Raw genomic sequence first — 26,165 nt, 5'->3', positions numbered from 1 at the left:
AGCATACAATGGTTCAAGGCAACTCTGATATTGTGACATACCAGCATATAATCCAGACTAGTTGGTGGCTGTGGCATCCTTGCCTTGTAACCTGGGGTGCTTTGCCATGCCATGCCTTGCTCCCGTAGCCTCCAACTGGCGTGCTCATAACCAGCCACCAGCAGGCAGGCCACTCCCAGATGTAGTTGTGTAACTGTTGCCTGCCAGTCATACCCTGGCTCTGCCTCTAACCAACCTGGTTATACTACAGGATGACCCCAACACACTCCCAGTCCCGGACTTTTCCCCCAGAAATGTACATCTTGTACTGTCCAACCCTCTCCAGGACAGTTCGCAAATATTAAGTTCATTATTCCTTTAAGGGAATAATATACAGCAGCGTATCATGATAAATGAAGTTACCCAGACACTTTAAACACACTGGATTGGATGATACAATAAAACAAGTTTATTAGCTACAAAGAGAGATTTGAAGTCAATACAAATAATGAGGCATAAAAGTCAGAAATGGTTACATGAAAAGTAAAGATAAAATGCTTACTAGTGCCTAATTTAACAAACTGTATTAGATTCTAGCAACATTTCTCACCACATACTTCCAGCAAGATTACTGACCAAACTCTTCAGGTCAGGAGCCACCCCCCAGAGTCCAATGGCTGTTTCCTTTTGTCTTCTGAGGTGTGGAGAATGTGATGGGCAGGGAGAAAGGGATCCCTTGGGGGTGTTTTCTCCTCCTTTTATTAATTTCAGTCCCCCTCTTGAAAAACATTTCCAGCTGAGTATCAGAGGGGTAGCCGTGTTAGTCTATAAGGTGCCACAGGATTCTTCATTTCCAGCTGAGAACCAGGAGTTAGTCTATGTAGAAGGATGTTCCCTGCTGGGGTTTTTTCGCACCTGTTAGAGCTTTCTTTGTTTTCCCTTCCTGCTTGATGACTCTGTTTACTGCTTAAATGCAAATTAAGGCAAGCACACATTCCTTTGTTTAGGACAGACCTGTTTACCAACTTCTGCTTGGGCGGGGCTGTGGGGTTTGGAATGGGGAAATCTTATAACGTCACATACACTGTTGCCACACGTATGTTATCAGGACAATACTGAGCAGTGAATTACAAGTTTTCAAATGATGCCTTACAAGGCATACCTTGTACATAGATTATTACAATAGTGTGTCAAGTGTGAATACAGGGGTGTATTCCATCACAGATGCCCTCTATTCCTAGGGGTGAAGTCTGATTTGAGGGCTTGAGAGTGAGGCTGAAAAGGAATGGGGATGGGGGGCAGCCTGTCCAGAAAGGAGGGGAATACTTCAGCCCTTTAGCTGGAACTGCTGTCAAGGGATTGTCAGACATCAAAGTTCATTTGATTTTCCAAAGTTATAGCTCAAAAGTCTGCACCGGGTGAGTGACTCTACTCTCTCAGGCTGTGGCTACACTTGCATTTCAAAGCTGCGCGGCAGCTTTGCTAAGTAAGTGTAGTGCAGCGCGCGCCAGCGCTGGGAGAAAAGCCTGTCCCGTACCCACCTCCCTGTGGGGATACAGGACAGCGAGGAGCGCTGCGCGCGCTCTGCCTGCTTTACACTGGTGCTTGGAGCGGGAGCGCCCGCAGAGGCGCCTGCAGGTGTGTTTCAGACACCCTGCCCTGCTGCAGCTGCAATTTGTAGCCTCAGAGGATTTCTCCCCAAGAGAAGACAGCTGTCTTTTTTTATGGTGGTGGCTGGTGAATGATATAGATGTTTCTGCATACATTAGCTGAAGTGTATTCTTAATGCTGTTTGGCCTCTCCACACGAGGGATAGGAGAATATCTTTAAGGTTATTAGACAGAGTTTTGGAGGTTATTTTGGCTCAGATGGGCAGTTTTTGCTTAGATGAACAGAGAGCCCCGTTAGTCATCTTCTTGCTGGACTTAAAACTATCCTTTCTTTAGAGCTAGCTTATGTGTGGCTGAGTGGTGGCAGTGAGCCAAGCAGGAAGCTACCCCAGCCACTGATGCATACTATGAATGAATTCCTTTTTTAGACCATCCTGCTACACTTGCTGGAAAGAAGTAGACTTGCTCCTGCTCCTCTTTATTTGAAGAGGGCTGGAGAAAGGAGCGGATAGGGAGTTATGAATTATGGGTAAGCTTTGTTGTCTGTGCTCGGCATTATCACTGGAGGGGGGGGGGGATCTCATGCTGTCTTAGGGCCTGATCCAAAGCTTATCAACATCAATGGGAGCCTTTCTATTGACTACATAGATTGTAAGGCCAGAAGGGATCGTTGTAATCATCTAGTCCGTCCTCCTGCATAACACAGGCCAGAGAACCTCACCCCATAACTTCAGCATCAAGGCCAGAACTTCTGATCTAATGGGCTTTGAATCAGGCCCATAATATACTGTCCAGGAACAGGAGTCCTGCACGCTCGTGATCAGTTTTTCTCCAAGAGGTTGGTGGGTTCTCATTGTCTTGCTCAGCAGCAGGATTTAAAATCTTTCCTCTGTTATTAATGATGGGTCTTTATTTTCTCAGACTTGTATCGAAGGGCAATGCTGGCTCTGAAAATGAGGCAAGAGTGGAGGAAGCAGCCTTCTGCTATCACTCCCTGAAGAAAAGCTCCATATTGTTGACTGCATAAATGTGGTCTCCACCAGGCATGAGAAGTTGATGGCAGATTGTTCTGTGCTGTTATTGTGAAGTTCTATGTTCCCCTCTACCAGTGCAATGTATCTGTGCTCCCACTCAGAACCTCCCAAGTCCCAAAGGGTAAGTGTCCATGAGCATGTGCAGTCAGTATCAGCTCAGGCAGTGAGACTGTCTAACCTAATGGAAACTCTGCTTGAGAGATAAGATTCTCAGGGCTTGTGGAGTCTCAAGCAGCGAGTCTTCAAACTGTAAAGACCAATATCCTCCTCCTAGGGACTGTGGGAATGTCTGGGATTCACACGTGGAAGCTGAAGTGTCACATGTGTAAAGAGTTCTGCCAGCAACCTGGATGCAAACATCTAAATAAAAGGAAATGGAACATTTCTACACCTGACTGGTTTTCTGTGTCTCTTCTTAATGTTCTTTCTCAAACTGTCTTACCCTGTGGTGGGATAGGAGGAACCAGACCAAGTCCCCTCTTCCAGTAGGCCAAAGAAGAGGTCTGTGCATGATGCAATCTGTCGACCCAGAAGAGGGCAGCTGGTGTCCATACAAGCCTAGCTTCACAGGGCTGGGGCTGAGTTAGTAGATGTAGATTGAATAATTATCCAACTGGAAGATATTTTTTTTTCAGTGACAAGATCAGGAAGGGAGTTTTGGATCCCCTGTGAGGGGGCCTCACTGAGTGTTCAACCAGGCCAACTGAGGCTTTGTTTCTGGAGTCCTCTCCCCCAGGGACCAGCTGGTGTAGGATAAGTAAAGCTGTGTGTCATCTGCATATTGCTGTCACTTGACTCCACCTTGTCTGACCAGTTCACCTACTGAGTGCTGGTCAATGTGGAGTAGGACTGGAGAGAGAATTGATTTTTGTGGGAATCCACAAGTGAAGGGTCTGTTGGCAGAGGTGCACTTTACTCTGAGTCATCCCACAGAAATGAATGGGACTAATCATGGAGTAATTCAGAAATGAATGGGACTAATCATGCGTGAGCAAGAGTGGCAGAATCTGGCCCACAATGTTTCCATGGATAAAATGGCTTGGCTGGATGGTATCATAACCCTGTCTAGCATGTCCAGCCCCAGTGTACTGCAGACTCCGACGTGTATTGACACACATCTTTTATCTGTTGTCTCCTTATGCATAAAGCCATAACCACATACATCCTGTGAAATATTATTGCACATAAGATCGGCGTGTATGATGTGATAACAGCCCAGGAGAGTGTGGCTGCATCCAAGGCATGCTTGCATATACTATAAATGCATCATGGAGAGGACTAGTTTTTTGTTTTTCAGCTGTTAGTGATTCAGCGCTGTATATATATGCATGGCTCTGAAGCAGGGGTGGGCAAACTTTTTGGCCCGAGGGCCACATCTGGGTGGGGAAATTGTATGCACGGCCATGAATGTAGGGCTGGGGCAGGGGGTTGGGGTGTGGGAGGGAGTGCAGGGGATGCGGTGTGCAGGAAGGGGCTCAGGGCAAGGGGTTGGGGTGCAGGAAGGATGCAGAGTGCAGGAGGAGGCTCAGGGCAGGGGGTTGGGGTGCAGGATGGGTGTGAGGTGTGGCAGAGGCTTGGGGTGCAGGAGGGGTTTGGGGTGTGGTAGGGGGCTCAGGGCAGGGGGTTGGGGTGTGGGGGTGCAGGAGAGGTTCAGGGTATTGGCTCCAGCCCGGCACTGCTTAGCTTGAGTGGCTCCGGGGTGGCACTGGCACACAGCGGGGCTAAGGCAGGGTCCCTGCCTGCCCTAACCCCCGCCACTCCCAGAAGTGGCCAACACCATGTCTCTGCTGCCCCTAGGGGAGTGGGCGGGGAGAAGGTTCTGCGCGCCGCCCTCGCCTGCGGGTACCTCCCCTGAAGTTCCCATTGGCCATGGTTCTCTTTTCCTGGCCAATGGAAGCTGCTTGGGGCCATGCCTGCAGGTGAGGGCAGCGTGCGGTGCCCTCTGCCCCCACCTCACCCAGGGGCTGCAGGGACATGGTGCTGGCCACTTCTGGGAACAGTGCGGGGCTGGCAATCCTGTGGGCTGGATCCAGCCCACGGGCCATAATTTGCCTACCCCTGCTCTGAAGCCACCACAGAAATGCAAATACACCAGCTGGATGCTTTTGACATGAAATAGCAACAGCATATTGAAGGCGTATGGTGGTTCCACCATGTTATGAACAAGGATGTAAGGCACTGGACCAACCAGCCACCCATGTCTTCTCAAATGACTATGCCAGCTCAGGTGGCTTGGTCATCTGCTCGGTGTGCCAGAGTCCCTACCAATCTGCCAGCTTTATGTGGTTAATCCAACAAAAGCTGGTTGGCAAAGATCTTGAGGAAGGTCTTGCATATGCTGGAGGGATGTCGTGGCTTTTGATCTCACCTGCCTCAGCCTTAACATAGACTTAGCCATAACATTGGTAGGAGCCAGACTCTCTGGAAAGAGGTGAACTGAATTGTGCACTCAGCGCTCCACGAGCAGTAGAATTAATCAATGACTGAAAGTTAGAGTATTTGTACAGTATGTTCACAAGTTCACAAGTCCTATTGGTTTGTGGACAGCAAGAACTACTGGGGCAATTCAATTAATTGGGAGACAAACAGGAACATTATCTGGCCTCAGTTAAAAGAAAAAGGCTATTGACATTTCCTTTGGTTACATGATCTTAATTGTGTGCCTGAGGCCTAATGAGATGTGGGGTCCAAGAGACATTCTGGCAGGGCCTGCACCTCTGATAAATAGCTCTGATATCATCTATCTAACTGCTCAGGGCTACAGCATGGTTGTCTCTGGTACACATGACACCAGGGCTCACCCTAACAAACACAGCTCCTGTCTCTCTGATGCAGAAGCCACAATGCATTATGTTTACCGACACAGCTAAATGTGCTGCATTAGCACCTGGTGCAAGCCAGGGAAAGCAGTTAGCTCCTGGTACCTTATGTCACTGAAGAATGGGAGCACTAAGTTTGCTGCTGCTCTGAAGGAGGACGTTGAGATGTCTGGCCTCCATGACAGAACTCCCGGCTGTCCATCAGGCTGGCCAGGATGGCAGGCAGCTGGGCTATGACATTTTCCACCTGTAAAAAGAATAACTCACTAGTCCTTTTGTTTAGGTTTCCCTGCATTTGTCTGCCTCTTCTATTAGGGTTGGTTTAACTCCATGAGATTTAATCTACAATTAACCACTAACTTAACTGACAAACACCCAAACCCAAATAGTTGAATAAGCGATTTATTCTCTTTGACATACAAGTTTGCATCTGGTATGAATTTTCTAAGGGGCTGCTGGGGATGGTAATGAAATGTCGCTTGTGCTGCTGCATGATTGTGAGAAAACTGTGGACAGAACACCAGGCACCTTCTCAGGCACTAAAGCCTCTGGACTGGGAGTGGAGGACTCTGAAACAGCAGCATCTCCTGTGGAGGAAACAAAACAGGGGTAATGACATGTCCATATGTACCATATAAACCCTGCACTCTTGCACCATATTGGCAGCCAGGGAGGCCAGTAATAAACTATGGCCAAGCTCTGTATAGACAACAGTGTGCTAACCAGTAATTACAGATTTGATGAAATACTGACGGTGAATGGCTAGTTGGGGTAAGGAGGATAGTCTAGTGGGTAGAACACTGGACTAGGCCTCAGGTAGGCAAGGGGTTCAATTCCTGGCTCAACCACAGACTGCCTGTGTGACCTTGGGCAAGTCATTTAATCAACCCTGTGCTTCAGTTCCCAGCGTGTCAAACAGGGATGATATGTCCCTACCTCACCAGGGTTCTGTGAGTCTAAAAGCCATTAACAATTGGGATGCACTTAGATCAGACAGTGATGGGGGTTATATAAGTACCTAGATACCTGTTTTCTCTTGTAATGAGGAGCCTTTATTTCCAGCATCTTCACAGGACAAGGCAATCTGCACCATGAGAAGAGTAAAGAGTCAGTGTATGATTCTGTCTCATTCATGCTCTTCGAGCTATACAGCTACTGAATGAACAAGAAGAAGCTCTTATCTTGGGGGCGGTGGTGTAATTCCAGCTGTGGTTCTGGTGATGTCAGGAATGACAGGAATGAGGCTGGAGGCACTAGATGTAATTATAGCCTCCAGCATGTGGATTAGGGTGTCACAGTTTTCTAAAGGGTCTCTAACCCAAGCTGCTGGACAACAAAAGAGATGACCTTCTAATCTAGCCCAGTGCCTGGATTACTTGATGAGCACCCAGGGATCTTGAAGGGAGGCTGCCATCTGGCCCGGCAAAGAGCAGCGCCCTATTGATTTCCTTTAACAAATTCAACCCAAACCATTTCCTGGGACCATGTAAATATCAGCCCTCCTCACTACTGACCCCATCCTGGAGTTAAGGTGACTACTCACACGAGCTACAGCTGTTGTATTGGCTCCAGTTTCCCCAAGCATTTGCTGCTTTAGCTTGTGAATTATTATGAATACCAGATGAGGTGAACGCAGCTCAGGGGGATGAAGATGTTTTCACTGAAGGATGGGAAAAGTAACAACTGACTCATGTTTTCTACTTTTAGGGTCCATTGTACCATATCTCGGAAAATAACAAGACCTTGTTACTGGACTGTAAGTAATGGCCAGTGGCATGGATCCTCTGAGTATTTGTATCTTCATCCATCAGTCCATGCGTTTGTCTCCTTTTAGGTAAATGAGACCTCAAGGCTGATCGCCACGAGAGCTGATAATGCATAGTCAGGAGCAGACTGACCGTAAGTCCAAATCTTTCTCCTGGCTAGCAGAGACCTGCAGAGGGCAGGAAAACTGGGGCTACTGCTATTTATTGCTGCTTTATGAAAAAGCTCTGAAAGAATTTTTCCAAAAAGATTTCTGTTTTCTTTTTTCACTTTAGAAATTCAGGCCTTGTCCACCCTGCTGGCAACTGGCGAACGAGAAAAATCACAGGAGTGAAAGTTTAGCAACAGGGAAGAGAAGGGATTTTTAGCCAGACTCAGATTGGGTTGTTTTTTGTTTTACACCTATTTGATGAACACTTGGGAGACAGGGTGTTTTTGTTAGGGACTGCACATCACCACCCCGTCAGCTGAGGTGTGGAAGCTCATAATAGACATGGAAGACCCCAACCTGTTCTCTAGCAAAATCAGAGAAGACCAGGCTTGACATACCTAATATTTTAAACGGTTAAAGAAAAGAGGGGGGTGTTTATTTGTTTTTAAATAACCCCTCCAAGTATTCTGCATCCAAGAGAAAGCAGCAAAAAAGGGCATAAACCCAGTGTTTTAGAAAGTCCTTTGCAGCTCACCTTCAGTATAAAGAAAGACTCCAGTATCTGCTTCTGAGGCCATTACTAGCCCGTGGAGCCATATCCCACGAGCATTACCGGCATAAGGGGACTCTTTCCTTTTAGTCAGCCCACGTTTGTCTTATCAATAGAGAAGAGGGGGAGCACTCTGTGACCCCAGATAGCCAAGGTTTAGTGAAAAGATGTTACAAGCGTACAACTTGCTGAACTAATAGCTGGTTCATCACAAATCCTTCTCGCCTACTTTCTCTCTTCTGACCCCTTTGGATAGGCTACTCTGAATAGCTGTGTCTGTTAGAAGATGATGCTGTTGTGCAGATGCATAAAATAAGGTGACCCGATTTTTGATCACACTTGTTTGGGAGGCTGCACATACAGCCTGTAAGGGTATGTCTACGCTGTAATCACGGGGTGTGATGACAGCTCATGTACACATATCCACACCAGCTTTAATTAGCTAGCTTGGATACTGGAGCAGCTGTGGTACCTTGGGCTTCTGCATGGGCTAGCCCCAGGAGTAATTGCCCTGGCTTCCAAGTGGGTTTGTATAGTGGCTTCACTGCTCTGGGACCCAAGCTAGCTAGATCAAAGCTAGCTCGGGTATGGCAGCTCAAGCCGCAATTACACCCCAAGGTTATTCTAGACCAATGGTTTTCACCCACAGGTCCAGGGCCTCCTGGGGGTCCACGAGCAGGTTTCAGGGGGTCCGCCAAGCAGGGCCGGCATTGGACTTGCTGGGGCCCAGGGCAGAAAGCTGAAGCCTTCCCCACCTCTGTATGGGGCTGAAGCCTTGAGCCCCGTCACCCAAGGCTGAAGCTGAAGCCTGAGCAACTTAGCTTCATGGGGCCCCCTGTGGCCTGGGCCCCAGGTAGTTGTCCTGATTGCTACCCCCTAACACTGGTCCTGGCTTTTATATGCAGAAAAACAGATGTTGTGGCACAAGTGGGCCGTGGAGTTTTTATAGCATGTTGTGGGGGAGGAGCTCAGAAAGAGAAAGGTTGAGAACCTCTGTTCTAGACATACCCTACGATCCCTTCTCCCCAACTGGCCAGTCCCAGTGAGACTCCAGTCGCTAGGGTTCCTGGAGTCCTACGAACTACGCCCTGAGGTTGGCTATTTGGGGGTTATTTTTAAAAAAGGCACAAGTAACCCAGCTGCCTCCTTGTACAACTGACCTAGTATGTCAGTGTGACAGGAGTCCCATCTCTGGCCCTGCACCTGACAGCACTGCTAGTGCTTGGTGGCCAGCACAGTCACAGCAGCACAAGCTGAGGCTTAGATGGCAAAGAAACATGCCTCCTAGAAGAGAGAGGAAGACGGCATCAATCTGTCTGGGAAAGGTTCTGTTTAACACGGGAGGAAATGGCCTGCTCATTGTACACCTTTCTGAGGGTTTAACTGCTCCTCTGCAGGTACAGAGAGTTTAACAGGCAGCTGTGGGACCACTGAGGGGAGGGGCTGTAATTCCATCCAGGGTCCTGGTGATGCCAGGAATGACAAGAGGGAAGTCACTAGATGGAATTTCAGCTCCTTATATAACATTTAAATATCCATATTTTGAGTAAACCGTGGATCCATTCACCTTTTGTGTGGGAACCTCAGCTCCACCCATTCCCTGTTCCCTCTACTGCATCCCTCTTTCTCAGAATATCCCCAGCTTCTCTGTGCTTCCCCCTTGTTTTCTCCAAGTGTCCCCACTGTGCTTCCTTCTGGCCCTTTCCTGCTGTGCTTTCCAGCCTCTCCTGCCACTCCTGATTGGGTCCCTGTCTGCCTGCTCTACGCTCATTGCCAAAAGCTGTATACAAGGAGTGCCTCTCATGCAAAACTATTTTAAAACAGATTTACCTCAGACATCCTTAATGTGTCTTCAGTATCCTGAGCGTGGGGCATGTTAACATATGGATCTGTCAACCAGAACACAGACATCGTTTGTTCAACCATTTCTAGTTTCCACTTCAAGTTCTTATACATTGCATCACTCTTCTAGCGTTACTGGAGAGCAGTATCTTGCCTCTTTTCTCTCCTGATGTGTGTGTGAATATAGTGGGCACTGTCTTTTACCTTTAGGAGCTTTCCTTACATTCAGGAGGCTTGTTACTTTCGGGGCATGTTTTTACACTGCCTAGGACAAAGCGGCCCTAGCCTGTAGGTACTGCCATAATAAATAAGCAACAGTAACAATACATGGAATAAGATGAGGGAACAGAGAAGGATAAACCCATAAAGACCCACTCAGTGACAGTTTATGCTCCATTTCTGCAAGTCATTAGTGGATTTTAATCATAGAAATAGTGCAATTGTTTCAAGGCCTGTATCCATTACAGCAACCTTTACTGGTGCACCATGCTTGTCAAGCACTGTGTTCCAAGGAAGCCAGAACTATGCCCCAGAAGCAGGAAGTGAAAAGCGGTTCTTACTCAAACACAGGCTACACAGCCAATATGTTCCAAGCAACCCCAGGTACAGTGTATCAGTCATTTCACTCCCCCCCCCCCTTCCCACATCCAGTACTTGTACCCCCTGCATTCAATTCAGGCAGCTTCTTCCTTCACACTGCCTAAGCTCAGCAATAAGGGCATCACAGCACAGGCAGGTTCTGTCTCAGTAAAGTAGGACAAGGAGCCCAGGGAGGAGTGGGGAGTGAAGACAGGAGACAGGCGGACACGGGGGACAACTAGAACTGGGAGTAGTCAGTGAATCTGGGACTGGCTGGACAAGGAGACTGGAACTGGGAGCCAGAGAAAGAAATGGGGGGGGGAGGGGCTGGGAGCTGGTAGGTAGGTGGAGAGACTGAGATCGGCTGAGGAGCTGGGATGAGACTGAGACTAGCTGGGCAAGGAGAACTGGAACTGGGAACCAGTGAGCAGGAAGGAGATGGGGGGAGGGGAGACAGTTCTGATGAAGAGCCAGGGTGACGGCGAAGAACTGAGACTGGCTGGGCAAAGAGACTGGGACAAGAAGATGGGGAGTGGGAGACTGAAACTGGATGAGGAGCCTGGGACGGGAGACTGAGACTGGGAGCTAGTGGGGATGAGGAGCACAGGTGTGGGGGTGATTGGAAATGGGGTAGGGGGAGAGAGACTGATCAGACAAGGAGCCAAGAATGAGGAACAGAGACTGGATGTGAAAGCAGTCTGGAGCCATGGAACCGGAGATGAATGGTGAATGGCTAGCCAAGGAGACTGGGTCTGGGAGCAGTGGGAAGATTGGGACTGGGTCCAGAGTGGGAGACTGGGCCTGGTTGGGCAATGAGGGATGAGAGGTCTAAGGAGAAGAGACGGGACTTACTCCATTAGGAGAATGGGACAGAGATGAGGAGCCAGGGGTAGGGAAGAGACAGGACTGGGACAGAGATAGATTGGAGGAGAAGTGATAGACAAATCTGCCCTGTAAAGCACACTCCCCTCCAGAGACTGGAATGGCACATAAGATTTCTGAGTCTCACCATTCCTCTGTTGTCAGCAAATATCTGTGAAGACCACTAGCAAAGTGTCTCCTCCTCTAAGCTGGTCCACACAGAGTATAACCACCTATTACAGCTAGTAGTTACTCTGTTAATTCAGGTGGCAAAGGTCTGAGCAGTGGACATAAAAGTTCTAACCCTGCTGATGACCCAGGTGGGTGTCAGTACGATGCCACATGATAGAATTTCTGTTTTTCCAGTTTGCTTTTTTTTAAAACCTTGAAAGCTCCACACAAACAGCTATATTTAAAGAATGGTACTAAGGAACAACCCCAGAGTGGGTCTGTCCACAGGATCTTGTGGAAACAGCAGTATGTGACCCTGTAACTGAAGCCTGTACCATGCATACGCACAAGGGGGCTGAATTAAAGTCACGCGGGTAACCTTAATTCTGACATTGCCTAAGTTTTGAGTGCTTGACTTTCCAACCTTAATAATGTTCTTTTAATGTAGTTTTTGTGTGTGCAATAGCATTTTATTGCATACAAAATATCAGTATTCAGATTAAGAAAAAGAAAAAACTTCAAACTCTCAAATATGTAAAGTATCAGAGGGGTAGCCGTGTTAGTCTGGATCTGTAAAAGCAGCAAAGAGTCCTGTGGCACCTTATAGACACAGACATTTTGGAGCATGAGCTTTCATGGGTGAATACCCACTTCGTCGAATGCATGTTGCATCTGACGAAGTGGGTATTCACCCACGAAAGCTCATGCTCCAAAATGTCTGTTAGTCTATAAGGTGCCACAGGACTCTTTGCTGCTCTTCAAATAAGTAAAAAAATCAAACATTCACCTTTCTCCTGGGTCTCAGGAACTTCACTCTCACTGAAAAACAAAAGAAGAAAGTCATTTTGACTATAAATAATAGTGATAAAGAGTAATAAGGTCTAGCACTTTTATAGCAATTTTAATCTTCAAATCTTATTTGGGTGGGTCAGCACTCGCAGGGTCTGTCTGCACTTTGTATCTGGTACAGAGCTCAGTGCATCTCCATCGGTGCATAACAATTAAGCAATAGACATTCCCAGCACTTTATGCATGTTTTTTGCCCAATCCTTCAGGCCTGACTCCAGTGAGTATTCCCACTCAAAGGCATCATGCACTGGTGATCCAGGACTCCTGTGTTCTGTTCTCCGCTCTACCAGTGGCCTGCTCTGTGTCCAGGGTGGGGGTGAGTGGGTGGAGAAGTCTCTTCACCTCTCTGTGTTTCAGTTCTTCTATCTGGTGCTAGTCCCGTTATATAAGGCGTTGGTGAGACCTCATTTGGAGTATTGTGTGCAGTTTTGGTCTCCCATGTTTAAGAAGGATGAATTCAAACTAGAACAGGTACAAAGAAGGGCCACTAGAATGATCCGAGGAATGGAAGGCCTTTCGTATGAAAGGAGACTTGAGGAGCTCGGTTTGTTTTCCTTAACCAAAAGAAGGATAAGAGGAGATATGATTACACTCTTTAAATATATCAGAGGGATAAATACCAGGGAAGGAGAAGAATTATTTCAGCTCAGTGCTAATGTGGACACGAGGACGAACGGATATAAACTGTCAGTCAGGAAATTCAGGCTTGAAATTAGACGAAGGTTTCTAACCATCAGGGGAGTGCAATACTGGAACAGCCTACCGAGGGAAACAGTGGGGGCGAAGGACCTCCATGACTTTAAGATTAAGCTAGATAAGTTTATGGAGGGGATGGTATGATAGGATAACGGGCTTAGTCAATAGGTCAATTAAGTGCCACACTGGTAAATAGTACAATGGGTCAATGGTATGATATAACCTTTTCCAGAGGGTTTGGCTGGAGAGTCTTGCCCGCATGCTCGGGGTTCAGCTGACCGCCATATTTGGGGTCGGGAAGGAATTTTCCTCCAGGGAAGATTGGCAATGGCCCTGGAGGTTTTTCGCCTTCCTCCGAAGCATGGGGCAGGGGTCACTTGCTAAGGAGTGGGTGGATCGGCTTATGTGGTCTGCATCTGGCAGGAGGTCAGACTAGATGATCATAATGGTCCCTTCTGATCTTGAATTCTATGATTCTATGATCTGTGTAAAGCACCTGGAGATGTGTGGCTGAAATGCACTGCATAAGAGTTATGTATCATTGGGTGGAGTTTTCAAAAACCCCTAAGGAATAAAGTCCCATTGAAACTCACCAGGACTTTGATTCAAGAGACATTGACTTTCAATGAGACATGCTCCTAAATCACTTAGGTGCTTTCCAAAATGGCACCTCTTAGTGCTGACTTCAGGGACACCTGACTGCAAGATTGGGCACATCAACGAATTAGCTGCCTGATAAGGAAGAAGCATGTAAAAGTTGCATCAAACTCAGAATGAGTCAGGTGAACAAGAAGAAAACCCACACTCTTAAAAACACAGGTTTTCTCTTTAAATTTCAGCTCTGCCCTGTATTTAGGGCCCAATCTGCTCCCTCTCAAGCCAATGGCAACTCTCCCACTGAAGTCAATGGGGGCAGGATCAACCCTTTGTCTACAGGGAGGGCACTGCCTGGATATGCTTGCAGAAATTTGCTTCATAAAATTAGTGTTACAAGCAACTGAAGGTTTCAGAGGGTCACTCCCAGAGCTTCCTTTTCATTCCTCCTTTCGGACACATCTAGGATGCTCTACTGCTCAGAAGCACTATACAGGGGAGAGAGCACTGGGAGCTTCTTCCACTGGTCCAGCAGCAGGACAGGGTTTCAAACACCAGGCTGGGTTGCCCAGCATGGTTCAGTCACTTTGTGCAACACCACTAGAGAATTCTGAATGTACAGCTGATGTTTCTAGGCTCAGGAGGAACACCCCAGCCCCAGAGGGCATTGGGCTGCTATATGGCCTCCTATGCCAGCCCTCATTCTCCTTGCTGATAGCAAAGGAGGCATGGCCAGAAGAAGGGCAATGTGCCCAGACTGCCCCTATACACTGATCTCTAGCTGAGGTTTTGGGCGCTTATGGGTACTGGAATCTGGTATAAGCTGGAGTAGTACTAGAGACTGGTCCTGCAGTTAGCAGCCCCTAGACTGCCAGAGTGCAAAGGTAAATTTTATGCCTCCCTACCAATGCTGTGTGTGGTTCAGCCAGACCCCAGCACCTGGCCTGTAATGTTAAATAGAGTTCTATACTGAAACCAGCTAGTGCCACTGATAACTTATCATGACTGCAAAGGGGCATTGTCTGACACTGCTGTACTCTAGCCTTCTGCATCCTGTGTACCTCCTGAGAAGCGCTGACCCCCTCCCTTCCCATAAAGTCAGCAGCAGTTGAGGAAGTTCAGCAGCTCACAAGAGCAGCCCATGCTGCAGTCTGCAGCATCTGCTGGAGGTGGATGCAAGGTGCACCCACACCGTGCATTCTAGCTATGGCCGCCCTGAGCCATTCTGCCCTGGGAAGTGCGGCTAGGATGCCTGGGGAGCATAGCAAAAGAAACAGTTTCAAAAATAATCACCCACAAACTTTGTCAGTGTGTATTTCCAACTGTGAGCTGTGACTGTGGATGTTTGTGTGGTGATGGGACGACAGAAATGAAGGATATTTCATGGTGACAGAATAAATTAACTTTGCCAAGGAACTTAGGAGTCATTGCCATGGAGTTTGGTCCTATTGTCCGGCAGAGTAGCCGGGGCTACTGGTCAGGGTTTCGGGGCTGGTCAGCAGGGCCAGCCTTAGGAAGTGCGGGGCCCAGTTCGAACAGTTTCCACGAGCCCCCGGCAGGGATGACTAAAAAAAAAACAAAAAAACACATAAAAAAAAACATGTGGGGCTTGTACTCACTGGACAGTGCTCCGAGTCTTCAGCAGCACTTCAGCGATGGGTCCTTCACTCGCTCCAGGTCCTTGGCGGCACTGAGGGACCCGCCGCTGAAGACCCAGAGCAAGCGAAGGACCCACCGCCCAAGTTCCGCCGAAGACCCAGAGCGAACGAAAAACCTGCCACCGAAGTGCCACCGAAGACCCAAAGCGCTGCCAGGTGAGTAAAAATTAAAAAGGCGCCTCTAGCCAGAGAAGGGATTCTCACTGGGCGCGGGGCCCTCTTAGGCGCGGGGCCCGATTCGGGGGAATTGGTGGAATAGGCCTAAAGCCGGCCCTGCTGGTCAGGGGTGAGGAGAGAGTTGGATGGAGCCCTGTGTTACTTCAGAAAGAGCCCCATAAAATCTAGAGACAGCCCTGCCCAGAGACGTCTAGAAACCCCCACCCTCAAGTATAGATCCCTCCCTTGTTTTTAGCATCGAAGTAGTTACCTTAAACATGGGATGCCCTTGCTTACAGCAGACAGCACATCTATGTCCAATTTAGGGCCTGCCAAGTTAGTTAATGTTGTTTCTTCCATAATCTGAAAACCAATTACATTTATTTCTCACAGCATTCCAGTTCTGGCTCACTCATCTCACCTGCTTCTATTCCTTGCCTCTCTAGGGCCTCTTTTTGTTCCCTTCATGATAAGATCACCTGAATAGTACTGCCTCACAGAGGAATCTCAAGGCAATAAAGGGGAGGTGGACCCATGGGGAGTTCTAATGAAAAGCTAGAAAATAATTTATGCAACACCTGGATTAAAAAATAATCCAAAAGACAAATAATGAAGTTAGGAATAAATGGTATAAGAGAGGGGAGTGAGATTCCATGTGGGACAAGAAGTCAGGCAAAAGTCCATACCATTTAAACAAGCCCTGTATGTTTCCATTTTGTAATATGATGTACAGTTCATATGTCCAGCTATATTTGTTGATCAGTATCAACTTCAAATTCAATTCTGTTTTCTCCCTCTTCTGATCATGAAGGAGGATTTTAAACAAGACTGGACATAGCTCTGATCTCTGCAACACTTGCCTCTTATTTTTGCTCAGCCCTATGGAAAATGGCCAAACTGTGTGGGTGAGCTGCACTTTCATCCCTGGGGGTCTGATCCTGTACTCAGTGGGAGGTTTCTCATTGATTTTTATGGGAGCAGGACATGGCCCAGTGTAGTCGGGTGAAATAGTAAAGGTTTCACATACTCCACTTACCTTGTACTGATCCGCTTTCTCAGGGGCCTGGGCAGCAATTACATTATTCCACATATCAGCCAAAGGGGCACTCTCATAAGCAGGCATGATTTCCTGTTCCACTGCTGCATATTCCTGGCTCTCAAAAACCGAAGCGGAATCTACTTTTACAATTTGTTCAAAATCCTCGTCTTCATCATGTTGAATATCATATGAGACGAGTCGTAAAATAAGTTCCTCCTTGCTCTTGACATCTTTTAGAAGTTCCACCCTGGTGACATCAGGTTTCTTCAGGTTCTGAAATGAATTTCTGCAAACAACCTGTTGTTAAAGAGAGAACTTTTGAAGAGAACAGTATTTCAGAGTCGTTTTTCGTACAATTTGTCTACTATGCGCTAATTAGAAAACAAGGCGGTACAGGGAGACTGTTTTAGCCTTGCATATGGATACATTGTTTTTACTCTATTTGAGTACGCAGGAAAAACCAGTACTTTGTATTTGATTTTTTTTTTTTTTTAAATAAAAGGCTGTTCACTCTGTTGGATGAGGTGATAACCACAGGAAAGGCTATCATAAAAGAGAGGAAACATAGCAGACCCCCGGCAGGATGAAATCTTGCCCACACTGACATCTATGGGAGTTTTGCCATTGCCTTCAATGGGGACAGGATTTCACTCATAGTATCTACTAATTTACCACAAGTAAAGTGGTTGGAGGCCAGAGAGCGGCTCAGTGCCAGACACGGCCACCCTTACTCAGGCCGGGTAGCATCTTACTCCAGGGTAGTTCAATTTAAGTTAATAAGACAACTGCAGAAGCATAGTCTTACTCAGGCTGAGTAAGACTATCAGAATCTGGCCCCGAGTGATTCATTCCGGGTCACACAAGAATCAGGAGCAGTTTGGGGAATATTAATCTAGGAGTCTTGACTCTAAATTCCCTTCACTAACCACTAGACACACTACCCCTCTTTTACTATCAGGACTAGACTTGCTACCAAGATGCCAAAAACACTTTTGAATACACTCATGATAAGAAATCAACATTATATTCTTAGTATATACTTTGCCCACTCTATTGTATTTAAACTTTCTGAATGAAAAGAGATGAGAATAAAATATGAAGGCAACATAAACTATCAAGTACAATACCCAAAACAGACTACTTGGCCTTGATTCAGCAAAGCACTTAAACATATGCTTAATTTTAAGCATATACTTAAATCCCATTGACTTCAATAGGACAGGAGCATATGCTTAATGTTATGCATATACTTAAGTGTTTTGCTGAATTGAGGCCCTAGGTGCCGATCCCATAACCTGCTTAAGCATGTGAGTAATCTAATTGACTTCAGTGGGACTCATGCTTAGAGTTTAAGCATGTGCTTAAATGCTTTCCTGGATCAGGATCATAGTGACAGTATGATAAACAATTTTTTACCAATTTGCATTCTTTTTACTTACATCCTTTGGTTTGATATCTAGTCGTCCTAAAGCATTCACAGAGGACCGTCTTTCTCTCCTTTTCTCTATATCACTTTCAGTACCTGTACTTAGCATACTTGATTTAGATATCGATGCTTTTCTTAGTTCTGGTAGCTCTAGTCCAGAATGACTTATGTATGTTTCATTCAGTTTCTCAATAGGCTCTGTTTTTATGGAAATAACTGCTAAATGGTCTGAAATAAGGTCTGGATCTATGTCTAACGGTTTGTCTCTAATATGAGCAATTATTTCAATTGGTAGCTCTTCTTCTTGTAGCAGTGTTTCTGCTGGATGCCCATTTGCATCGGTCATTGACTGTCTAGAACTTCCTGCCTCAATATTTATTTGAATGGAGACTGATGAAAGATCTTTGTCAGCAGTACTGTCAACCTCTGTAGCACTGCAGTTATCAGTTGGTGACTCTTCATTAAAAGAATGTATTAGCTGGCCACTGGAGATTTCATTTATTATTAGACTAGCTGTTCGTTCAGGAAAAATTGTTCTGCAATTTGTGACATCGTGATAAAGGGCTGGCTGAGATCCAGTTTCTTGCAAGACACTATTGTAAATGCTTTGAACCACTTGATTAACAATATCTTCATACCCTGGATTTAAATGTTGGTCTTCATCTGCAGCTCCTACAAGACTGATTTTATTTTTGGACATTCTTTTTTTTACTGACTGTTTAAGTGTGTCCGTAATCTCATTCACTTCGGTTTTTGATAAACATCTTGTGTGTTCCAGGCTTGTGCTACAAACGGAGTTTAAGATTGTAGACACCAATTTACTTATTATTTCTTCTACTACTATTGCAGGTAATGCACAATCTTGTGATTGTGGTAGCTGATACTTGGTTTCATGTGTTGACATGAACTGGCAGTGCTCTTCATACACCTGCCTATGCCTTGTTTCATCTCTGGGAGATTTCATCACGCCCAGTGGAGAGAAGGGTTTTCTTGGAAACTGCTTACCAATAGGGGGTAGAGTCATCCTGGAGCTAATTGCTCTTTGTTTAGTTATTGTTCCCAGCGATGGTCTAGAAGGTCTTGTTGTGGGAGCTGACATGTAGTACATAGACTTTTTGGTCACCTCTGATGAGGTGTGAGCATCCCGGTCTGAGAATTTGTGGATTGTTGGACAGAGACGAGATGGAATTTCCTCTTCCATTTCTGTTTCTTCCTCAGAATAAATCACCATTCCAGGAACATTGATAGGTGGAAAGTTTTCCCTTGGGTCCATTTCTCTTAATTTTCTAGCAGGCAGTTTTATTCCTTCTGACATTGCAACACCTTGGCCATGAATTTTATTATTTCCAAATGTTCGTCCAGACTTTTCCATATCAAGAGTCCCAGATTTCAATTCCAAAGTAATTTCAGTTTGAGGCTGAGCACATCGATCTAATACAGTACCAATTATCTCACCTGCCATAATGTTTTCTTCGGAGTCATCATACAATGGGATTGTTTGCCTTTGGCTAATTTCTTTTTCTAGCTTCCGCTTGAAGATTTCAAGAACATTATTAACAGCAATTGTAGCATAAATGTTCAATTCTGAATGGAGACCTTGCACTTGGACAATAGCACTTTCTATGCTTTCCTTTGTAATCATACTGCTTACCCTTGATACATCTGATGAACTCTGGAATTTTTCTAAGGTTGGCAGTGTTCTTTTACTTGTAGTTCCTGGCATTTCACCTTCAAATGCTTTAGATGATCCCTCTATTTCATTTGCTATCTGGGTTGAGAGAGACCTTAAGAATGGTGTCTGTTGTGCACTAGAAATATTTTCAACGGGGAGTTTCACTATTTCAGAAAATTTACATTTAAAGTCATGTTTAAACTGAAAGGCTACAAATGACTCTAGTGTGAATACAACACTTTCCACGGCCTCTTTGGCTATTTTATCAATAGTAAACGAAGAAAATGTTGGGTCATAAGCAGGCAATTCTGCTTGCATGATCTTCTTTTTTTCTGATTTAGAAACTCTGCTAGTTCTTCTGCCAGGGACCTGGTCTTTCCTTCTTATTACAGGTTCTTGGTCTGATGCCATAGTGATGCTAGACACCAAACACTTGTGAAAGTTATCAAAAACAGTCGCTACAATCTCTTTAGCAACTAATCCAATTTCTTTCTGGAACTCTTTATGAAAAGTTTCAGGAAATTCAGTTCTTTTAAAACTACTACAGAACAATCTTTCACTAAGCTCAATGGGAGCTTTCTTTAAAATGCTGACAGAATCACTTAGATCTTTTACTCTCCTAAAAACTTCCTTGACCACATTCTCAGCCACTTGTAGCATTTTCAAGTTGTCGTTGTCATTTGCGTCTGTTACTGTTTGCTTGTCAAACACTTTTTTAAAAATACCTCCTTTAGGAAGATCTTGATTTAAGTCTGAAAAAATATCCTCACCAATCAGACCTTTTTTTGGCTTGCTATCTTTTGTTGCTGATTCATGTTTAAAATAAGTTTGGCTAAAAGGAAACTTCTCTGTGTTGAAAGTCTTCGTGGGAAACTTAGACATAGCTCCCATGCCCGCAACTTCCCGGCGCAATCTCGAAATACTTTCAGTATGATAGTGAGGTGGTGTTGCTGTTTTCCCCTTGTGAACACTTTCTTTCCAAAATTCACTTTCCAGAGACCTCTGTGTGCTCTTTGATAGAGATGTGAAAGATGATTTTTGAGATTGCAATGGAGTTGGCTTCCCTCCTGTCACTATCTTGAGATCACTTGGTGAGCTGGTAGCTTTTATGCTTGTATCTGTAAAGATGATCTTTCTGGTACTGGAGGATGGAAGACTTGCAAACACATCAAAGAGCTCTTCATTACATGTGCTACAGCTACTAGAGTTGTCTGAAGAGAATGCTGACTCTTCAGATATTGTATATACTGTATCTCTAATTCTCTCTTCATACTCAGTTACTGCTGGGTATAAGATACTTGTTACTTCAGCCACGACCCGTGTCAGGATATTCTCTATTGTATTGTTCAGTTCTTCAGTTATGGTGTTCTGTAACAGAAGCAAACAATAATGGGCAATTTCATGTGCTTATTCATTCAATTTTTTTGTTTTGTTCATAAGGTATAAATTACTTATTGTATGCTTTTTATGAACTTTCATGTAAGCAATGTATTGCCAGGGCAGAAAGAGAATTTTGGCCCTGTGGCAGAGATTAATTTAATTTCAAAATGAAATATGGTTCAAGAGGAAGTTGTGTTGAAAGGACAGGTCATCCAATCAGAGAACAGAAACAATACCATGCGGAACAGGTGTTGGTATTCTCTATTATATACTGGTGAGAAGTCACAAAGCTTGACTTTTGAATTGCAAATATTTGATACTGAAAGGAATCCTGGGGAGAGTGCAAAGTTTAGAAAAACTGAGCCATTTATTGGCAGAAATTTATATGCACAAAATAATTTCAAATACTGAATATATCCAAAAAATCAGTTTGTTCACAGAGAAAAAAGTTACGTTCACCGAGTAGATATCGGAAAGTAACTGAAATACTTCACTGATGGATTATATCTACTAAGGGACAACCCATCCTAAATGCTCAATTACTGAGGGATAATCTACATTCATTCTTATATTTGCTTTCTACAACCAACACTCTGTATAACTTTTCATGAGTTATGTACCCAAGTATTCTGATTCTAATATCTAAACTGTATCATTAAATTTATTCATCTAAATTTGGGTTATTGCAGATTATGTAGTATAGGTATCATACATTTTTTAACAAACATTTTATTTGTGGATAATCTAAGCACTATTCCCAGATGTACAGACACTCTTTTCTCAACCTGTGTATTATATAATTTAAACATTAGCTTTAATACAAATTTTAAATCTGTTCATTGTGAATTGCTAGCCCAGGTCTACTCAGCAATTATTTCCCCCACCATTCAAGTTCCCTTTCAAGTCATTGAGGACTCTTCAGCAGTCTTGAGAATGCGTTTTGTTTCACCCCATTTTTGTCCCATCTCAGTTTGTGAAAGAATGGTTGTTTGTTAGTTCTGAGACCAAAAAGAAAGACAGACCTTTATTGGCTCCACCAGCTGATGTCTCAAACTATGAGAAACAGTCCAAAGAAAGAAATGACCCACCTCTATTCTGGAATGCAGTGTAGTCATCTGGTGACTCCTACGTAACAATACATTTCATACATGAAACACAACTACACACATCCAACAAACTGTTACTTTTAGTTTTATATTTGAGGGGTGTGTGTTCAATGACTTCATACCTGGAAAAGTGCTCTGTTTGTGACATTATTAGCCATCTCATCAAAGCTCTGCTGAGAGACCAGTGAAGAGAGGAACGTTTGTGGAAAAGACTTTCCATTAAGTGAAGGTCGATTAGAAAGAATAGCACCTGGGGGGAAAAAATGAATAAAAAACAGTTACTCACCTTCTCATAACTGTTGTTCTTTGAGATGTGTTGTTCACGTCCATTCCAATCAGGTGTGCGCACGCCGCATACATGATTGTCAGAATGTTTTCCCTTAGCAGCTCCTGTTGGGTTGGCCGTGGAGCCCCCTGCAGTGGCGCCTTTATGGCTCTCAATATATGACCCTGCCAACCTGACCCCTCTTCAGTTCCTTCTTGCCGACTACTCTGACAAAAGAGAAGGAGGGTGGGTATTGGAATGGACATGAACAACACATCTCGAAGAACAGCAGTTACGAGAAGGTGAGTAACTGTTTTTCTTCTTTGAGTGCTTGTTCACGTCAATTCCAATCAGGTGACTCCCAAGCTCAACTCGGGAGGAGGAGGAGGTGTCAAGGAACCACTGATTGGAGCACTGCTCTGCCGAAGGCTGCATCATCTCTGGCATGATGGGTGATAGCATAGTGAGAGGTGAATGTATGCACCAATGTCCAAGTAGCTGCTCTGCAGATCTCCTGTACCGGGACTTGGGCCAGAAATACCACTGAAGAGGCTTGAGCTCTTGTGGAGTGAGCTGTAATAGGCGAAGCCAGGACCTTGGCCATCTCATAGCATGTGCAGATACAGTCTGCGATCCAAGACGAAATACGCTGAGAAGAGATCGGGCATCCTTTCATCTGATCTGCAACTGTCACAAATAGTTGGTTCGATTTTTCTGAACGGCTTAGTATGCTCAATGTAGAATGCCAACATCCTCTGGACGTCCAGTGAATGAAGCCGTTGTTCCCGGGCAGTGATGTGAGGCTTGGGATAAAAAATGGACAGGAAGATATCTTGGGTGGTATGAAAATGAGACACCATCTTGGGAAGAAAAGCTGGGTGAGGCCTGCGTTGCACCTTGTCCTTGTGGAAGACTGCGTAAGGTGGATCAGAAGTTAGTATCTTCAACTCAGACACCCTCCTAACTGATGTAATAGTGACTAGGAAGGCCACCTTCCAGGACAAATAGAGCAAAGAGCAAGTTGCCAATGGCTCAAAAGAGGGCCCCATGAGCCTGGATAATATCAGATTAAGGTCCCATGCAGGTACCGGCTGACAAACATGTGGGTATAACCTTTCCAGCCCCTTCCAGAAATGCTCCACCATGGGATTGGTGAATACAGAATGGCTGGATGCTCTCAGGTGGAAGGGCAAGATGGCCGTGAGGTGTACTTTAATAGACGACAGTGCAAGGCCTTGTTGTTTCAGGTGTAGGAGGTACCCTAAGATGAGTGGAACTGGTGCCTGTAAGGGAGGTGTATGATGATCCTCACACCAGCATGTGAACCTTTTCCACTTGGCTAAATAAATGGCCCTGGTGGATGGTTTCCTGTTGCCGAGAAGGATGTTCCTGACAGGACTCAAGCACAGGAGCTCCATCAGATTTAACCATGAAGCTTACAGGCGGTGAGATGGAGGGACTGACGGTCTGGGTGGTGAAGGTGGCCATGGTCCTATGTGATTAGGTTGGGGCAGAGTGGTAGAGCTATCAGGTCATCCACTGACAGCTCCAAAAGCGTGGTGTACCAATCTTGACAGGGCCATGCAGGAGCAAGGAGGATTACCTTTGCCTTGTTTCTGTGGATCTTGAGCAGTACCCTGTGCATGAGAGGAGCTGGTGGGAAGGCATACATGAGGTGGCCTCCCCAGGGTAGTAGGAATGTGTCCAAGAGGAAGCCTGGGCTGTGGTTCTGAAAGGAGCAGAACATTGGGCATTTCCTGTTGTTCCTGGTGGCAAACAGGTCGACCTGGGAAATCCCCACCTTTGGAAGATGGAGTGAATGACATCTGATCAGATGGACTCATGATTGCGGAATGATCTGCTGAGTTGGTGCGCTAGTTCGTTCTGCATTCCTGGGAGATAGGATGCCTCCAGGTGAATGGAGTATGCTATGCAGAACTCCCAAAGTTGAAGGGCTTCTTGACATAGGGGAGAGGAACATGCTCCCTCCTGCTTGTTGATGTAAAACACAGCGGTAGTGTTGTCTGTCATCACTGCCATGCACTGACCTTGCAATATGGACAGGAATGCTTGGCAAGCCAATTGTACCGCTCTGAGCTCCCTGATATTGATGTGAAGAGAGAGCTCATCTTGCAACCATAACCCCTGTGTTTGGCGGTCCCCCAGGTGTGCCCCCCAACCCAACGATGACGCGTCCATTACTAGGGTCAAGGTGGGCTGTGAGCTGTTGAAAGGAACTGTCTTGCACACTGTACCAAGGTGGAGCCATCACTGGAGGGATTGAAGTACTTGTTGTGGCAATGTAAGTACTGAGTCCAGCCTGTTGCGCCACGGACGATATGCAGAAAAAAGCCATGGTTGGAGTGGCCTGAGTCTGAGTCTGGCATGCCTGACCACGTACATGTAGGCTGCCATGTGGCCAGGGAGGGCCAGGCAACCCCGAGTCATAGTGGTGAGGTACTGCATGAGGCTCTGAATGACACCTGCTATGGCTTGAAATCGTGTCTCTGGTAGGTAAGCTTTCTCTTGTACCGAGTCCAGTACCGCCCCAATGAACTCTATTCTCTGGGTTGGTGATAGGGTTGACTTGTTCACGTTGAGGAGAAGTCCTAGTCTCTGAAACGTGGATTTGACTAGTTGGACGTGAGACTCTACCTGCTCCCTGGAATGGCCCCGCAGCAGCCAGTTGTCTAGGTCAGGGTATGCCTGTACCTGCCTCCTGCGGAGGAAGGCTGCTACCAGCGATATGCACTTGGTGAATACCTGGGGCGTAGTTGATACGCTGAACGGGAGGACCATGAACTGGTAATGTTTGTGGCTGATCACAAACCGCAGAAATGGTCTGTGCTGAGGTCAACTGGCTATGTGGAAGTATATGTCTTTCATGTCGAGGGCGGCATACCAGTTGGCCGGACCCAGGGAAGGGATAATTGTGCTCAGGGAGACCATGCGGAATTTCAACATTACCATGAACCTGTTGAGTCCATGCATGTCTAAAATGGGTCTGAGACCCCACCACCACCCACTTTGCCTTGGGGATGAGGAAATAACGGGAGTAGAATCCCTTGACCCTTTGCTCCTGAGAAACCTCCTTCACTGCCCCTATATCTAGGACCAATTGCACCTCCTGGATAAGAAGTTGCTCGTGAGGAGGGTCCCTGAAGAGGGATGGGGAAGGTGAGTGGATGGGAGGGAGGGAAGAAGCAGAACTGGAGAGAATATCCCACCTCTACCGTGCAAAGAACCCAGTGGTCCGATGTTACCTGGGACCATGCAGGGCAGAAGTGGAATAGGCGATTCAAAAAGTAAGGGGGGAGGATCTGGTGTCATGGTGGGTACGCCGTCCTCGGGCGCCCCTTCCAAAGGCCTGCTTTGAGCCCAACGATGGCTTGGTCGGGTCCTGGCCTTGCCCTGACTGGGAGTGGGGTGGTTTGCACCTAGAATTTCTAGGTCTTCATCTGTAAAAGTCTTGTCTAGGGAGAGCAGGGTAGTACCGTTGCTGTTGGGGCTGGGGCTTGAATTGTTTTTGCTGGAGTCCTGGGTTATGCATCCCCAGCAACTTCATCATTGCCCAAGAATCTTTTAAACTGTGCAGCTTAGAATCAGTCTGGCCTAAGAATAACCCTGCGCCCTCAAACGGAAGGTCCTGCAGGGTTTGCTGCACTTCTGGAGGTAGACCAGATGCCTGCAGTCATGCATCCCATCTCATGGCTAGACCAGATGAAAGTGTGTGATCAGCACAGTCCACTGTATCCAGGAGAGCTTAAGGGGAGGTCCTCACCACCAACTTCCCTTCTTCAATGATAGCCATAAATTCGGCTCTGGAGTCCGATGGTATAAGCTCCTTATACTTCAACATCAGGGCCCACGAGTTGAAGTTATATCCTTAGCTGCAGGCCCACAGTTGAATAGACCTTCCTACTGAATAGGTCTAACCATTTTGACTCCTTTGACTTCGGAGTCA

General features: G+C 46.0%; 2 protein-coding genes across 6 annotated transcripts in view; one reads left to right on the top strand and one right to left on the bottom strand.

The window, feature by feature from the left end:
* The window catches only part of ARL13A (ADP ribosylation factor like GTPase 13A), a 40,443-nt gene extending 37,171 nt beyond the window's left edge, over positions 1-3,272 (top strand). The window contains 1 exon segment of the mRNA XM_039487921.1: positions 2,511-3,272. Coding sequence (XP_039343855.1) covers positions 2,511-2,587 — 77 coding nt within the window. The 3' untranslated portion in view covers positions 2,588-3,272.
* A 2,554-nt stretch (positions 3,273-5,826) lies between these two features.
* The window catches only part of LOC120371746 (fibrous sheath-interacting protein 2-like), a 73,809-nt gene continuing 53,470 nt past the window's right edge, over positions 5,827-26,165 (bottom strand). For 4 of the 5 annotated variants that reach the window (XM_039487914.1, XM_039487915.1, XM_039487916.1 and 1 more), the window contains 8 exons: positions 22,059-22,186; positions 17,792-20,818; positions 16,350-16,649; positions 15,585-15,676; positions 12,148-12,179; positions 9,738-9,796; positions 6,469-6,526; positions 5,827-6,029 (listed from right to left, as the gene is read on the bottom strand). In XM_039487914.1, the coding sequence (XP_039343848.1) occupies positions 5,887-6,029; positions 6,469-6,526; positions 9,738-9,796; positions 12,148-12,179; positions 15,585-15,676; positions 16,350-16,649; positions 17,792-20,818; positions 22,059-22,186 (3,839 nt within the window). In that variant the 3' untranslated portion in view covers positions 5,827-5,886. Of the gene's footprint in view, positions 6,030-6,468; positions 6,527-9,737; positions 9,797-12,147; positions 12,180-15,584; positions 15,677-16,349; positions 16,650-17,791; positions 20,819-21,918; positions 21,956-22,058; positions 22,187-26,165 lie in introns of those variants that run through there. The other variant, XM_039487918.1, reaches the window with a different exon arrangement.

Source organism: Mauremys reevesii, linkage group 9, assembly GCF_016161935.1.
Source record: "Mauremys reevesii isolate NIE-2019 linkage group 9, ASM1616193v1, whole genome shotgun sequence".
NCBI classification, from domain to species: domain Eukaryota; kingdom Metazoa; phylum Chordata; order Testudines; family Geoemydidae; genus Mauremys; species Mauremys reevesii.
Note: the sequence above shows the minus strand (reverse complement) of the source record. Positions and strands in the feature narration are given on the sequence as shown.